General features: G+C 46.6%; 1 protein-coding gene across 1 annotated transcript in view; it reads left to right on the forward strand.

The window, feature by feature from the left end:
• The first annotated feature begins 1,848 nt into the window (after positions 1-1,848).
• The window catches only part of LOC104981757 (hepatoma-derived growth factor-related protein 3), a 77,928-nt gene continuing 75,777 nt past the window's right edge, over positions 1,849-3,999 (forward strand). Inside the window, exons 1-2 of the mRNA XM_010831015.1 lie at positions 1,849-1,956; positions 3,337-3,429. Coding sequence (XP_010829317.1) covers positions 1,849-1,956; positions 3,337-3,429 — 201 coding nt within the window. The remainder of the gene's footprint in view (positions 1,957-3,336; positions 3,430-3,999) is intronic.

Here is a 3,999-nt window from a genome sequence, read left to right on the forward strand (position 1 = left end):
AATCAAGAGATCACAGAAAGCTGTGAATAGAGATCTTTCCAAGTTTCAAGTAAAATTAATATGTTCTATTTTGACACGGCAAATAGACCAGCTCTTGAGGCCACACTGAGTAAAATAAAATATATCAGACTCTTTTAATGGTTTTAGTGGTATCTCTAAAGGGTTACTTATTATCTGTTAAATATTTGAATAGAGCATTGTTCTGGAATAGCCACAGGAACAATCCTTTGCAGAAAAGCGGAGGAACCAGTCTGAAAGCTCTGTCTGCAGTGAAAACCATACAGCAATGCTTCATTCCTGGCAAAACTGTGTTGACAAGGTGGTCTGCTTCAAACCTGGGTGCAAAACACCCGGGCTCCCAGCCAAGCACATGAGGAGATTCCCAATGACCAGTCAGAGGGAGCCTATAGGGGATCCCATGTGCGTACGTCATTAATCTGACTTCACAGGGCACAAGAGGCAGGCAAAAGTGTGTGCTGAGCAGCCAGGCCAAGGCTCAATTAAATAAAAATAAATAAATAAATAAATTGGTAGGAACCCCCCGCCAAAAGAAAACCCACCAATGTACCTATTATCAGCCAGCTTAAAACACATTAGAGCCTCACGTGCCCCTCCCTCTTCATACCCCTCCCCCCACTTTCAAAGGTAACCACTCTCTGAGTTTTGGGTTAAACACTCACTTGTATATGTGTCTGCCGGTGTGTGTGCTTTAATAGTCTTACCCTACGTGTATGTATCCGTTTAAATAAATTGTTTGCCTTTTTTGAACTTAAAAAAATATATATATATGTTATCCTTTGTGATTTAACATTTAAGACACTCTATAAGAAAACGCACTGTTCTATCAATTGAGGTAAATGCAGTAATAATTCTACCTTGGATTCAGTGGCCATTTTGATTGTTGTCTCAAAAAAAGACAGCAATAAGTATATGCCTATATGTCAATCTTCAAAATCAATTAAAAAGTATTTGTTTAATGTTAAAAAAATAAAACAAAAAATACCTAAAACCAAAGCCTAGACTGGGAGAAGTCTCCATGTTATTGATTTAACCAACTCCCTCCATTAAGTTTCCTTTTCTTGGATTCTGTCTTAACCACTCTACTGGCTTCTTCTAATAACAAACTCAAATTTCTCCAATCTTTAAAACCAGCCAAACAATCGCACAGAATAACTCTTCTCCATACTTTCAGCTACTCCTTCTCCACTGCTGGAATGAGCTGTCTACACTTCTTGCCTTCACATTTTCACCTTTCACTCATATCTCAAGCAACTGCTCTCTGGTTTCTTCTTATCACCATTTCAGTGAGACAGTTCCCAACAAGGACACCAAGTACTTAATCATCAGATTAAACGGCACCATCTCCCGCCTTATCTTGACCTCCCTGTGGCATATATTTGGACATCTCCTTCCTTCTGAAAATTCTTTAATTCTTTGGTTCCTAAGGATATGGCAACCCACTCCAGTATTCTTCTCTGGAAAATGCCATAGACAGAGGAGCCTGGCAGGCTACAGTCCATGGGGTCGCATGACTCAGCGACTAAACTACCATCTCCACCACAGGACCACACAGGATCTCCTCTTTTTCTGCCTGAGCCTTAGATGTTGGTGTTACCAGGCTCCATCCTTGCCACTGCTTTTCTCATTCTGCATGGTCTTCTAGAACCCCTCTCATGGTTTCAGCCACAACCTACCTATTGAAATGACTCCCATCTCTGTGTTCTACCTTGACTACTTCCCCTGAGCTATATATTCATCTCTCCACTAAAACATCTCTCTCTGGATGCCCTGTGAAATCTCAACACACAAAACCACTCATGATCTCATCCCCCAAACTGCCCATTCTTCATGGATTTCCTCATCTCAGTGAATGTCAAAATTAATCATCCCATTGCTAAAGCCAGAAACCAGAAAATAGTTTTTGACTCCTACTTCTTCCTAGCTACTGGCCGCCCAGTGAGTCAGCAAGCCCTGTTTCAGCCCTTGTCTTCTCTGTCTTGGAGAGAGGTCCCCTCAACTGAGCTCCTGCCTCCAGGCTCTCACCCTCAAATCTACCTCCACACAGGCCAGCAGAGAAATCTGTCTAAACCCAAACTATGACCGTGTCCCTCTCCTATTTAAAGTCCTCCCATGGCTTCCAACTGACAACCTTTCCCCCTCTCATTTCTCTGCCTTAGTTCCAGTCTGTGCCCACAAGGAGGGAGGACCATTTGGGGATAGCAGCCAACAGTCAGGGCTTTGGCAGCTGGTCAGAGGGATTTGAGTTTGGCATAAGACGATATAGGAACCATTCACAGGTTCAAAGGCAGGGCATGATGACATAATGACACGATGACAGTTACACATGACAGTCCTACAAGTGGGATACACATGAGCAGGCTGCTGTAGACTTAATGTATCCTCCCAAAATTCATGTTAAAACCTAATGCCCAATGTATTTGGAAGTGGGACCTTTGGGAGGTGATTAGGTCATGAGGATGGTTGTGTGTGTGTGTGTGTGTGTGTGTGTGCGTGCGTGCGCGCGCTCAGTCGTGGCTGAGTCTTTTGTGGCTTCATGAACTGTAGCCCGCCAGGTTCCTCTGCCCACCAGGCTCCTGTGCCCGTTGAATTTTCCAGGCAAGAATACTGGAGTGGGATCCATTTCCTACTCCAGGGGATCTTCCCGATCCAGGGATCAAACCTGCATCTCTTGCATCACCTGCATTGGCAGGCAGATTCTTTACCACTACTGCCAAGTGGGAATCCCCATGAAGACGGAGGCCTCATCAATGAGATTAAGAGATCCCAGAGAGTTTCACCCTTCTCCCCTTTACCCCTCAACCCATGTAGTAACACGAAGAAAAGACTATTTTTTGTGAAACAGGAAGCAGGCCCTCGGGAGACAACTGAATTGCTATGCCTTGATCTTGGACCTCCCAGCCTCTAGGACTGTGAGAAATAAATTTCTGAGGTTTGTTTGAAAGTCACCCAGCCTATAGTAATTATGATACTTTGTTATAGCAGCTCTAAGGGACTGACACAGGCAACAGAGGCAAAAGGACTTAGTCTACAGCTAGAAAAGAGGAAAATATAGGACTATTGAGGAAGGGTAAATATTTCAAAAGGAAAAATCACCAGATACAAGGAGTAAGGGAATGCCGTTAGCAGATAAAGTCAAGCACTACTAAAGTAAACAATCCACAGGAAGTCTAGAGAATTTAACGCCCCATTATCCGGAGCCCTGGATAAAAGAACAGGGGTTAAAGGGGTTAAAACACACACACACACACACACACACACACACACACACGGTTCTACAAGGCGAGTGAGGAAAGCCGATGCTGGGAGAAACTGTAGGAAAGCCTGGGAGAGGGACAGACACAAGCAAGGCAAGAAGCTGAGGACCAAAGTCCATTACACTCAGGAGCCGCGGCAGCCGACTTCTTAAAGGTGAGCTTCAGGATGATGAAAGAAGCAGCATTCGTTCATTCGTTCTTTGGGCAGATTAAAAAACAAAAACTCTGTCCAAAATGTTGCCAGGATTGGAAACGAGTGACCTGCCAAAAGTCCCTTTCACAAAACTCCAGGCCTGGACGGCGGACGCACTGAAAGGCATAACCGCTGACGGACTCTGAAGTTACGGAGATCCGAGTTCGAATCCCGACTGTCCGGCTCGGCGAATTAGAAAACCTTCGGTGACTTCAGTTAAATGGCTTGCCCTGGGTGGGTCACACCGCATTGTGAAGGGCAGACCTAGGGTGAGACCCCCCTCCACAAGGTCGCTGACCCCAGACCGGTGCTTCTTCCATCAGCCTGATGCTCTGGGCGGCGGGTCCTCTCGCGCGGCCGGCCCCCGGCCTGGGGCGCCTTTGTGCCCCCCTCACCCGAGGGCACTCGTAGAAGCGGCCCGCGCGGGGGGGCGGGGGAGCTGGGCGGGAGATCTGTCAGCGGGAGGTGGGCGTGGGACTGGGGGGCTGGTGGGAGCACCCCCGAGGGGGCGGGGACCGGGGGGGGGGGGGG

The sequence above is a fragment of the Bison bison genome, unplaced genomic scaffold (genome assembly GCF_000754665.1).
Source record: "Bison bison bison isolate TAMUID 2011002044 unplaced genomic scaffold, Bison_UMD1.0 scf7180017859304, whole genome shotgun sequence".
In the NCBI taxonomy this organism is placed as follows: domain Eukaryota; kingdom Metazoa; phylum Chordata; class Mammalia; order Artiodactyla; family Bovidae; genus Bison; species Bison bison.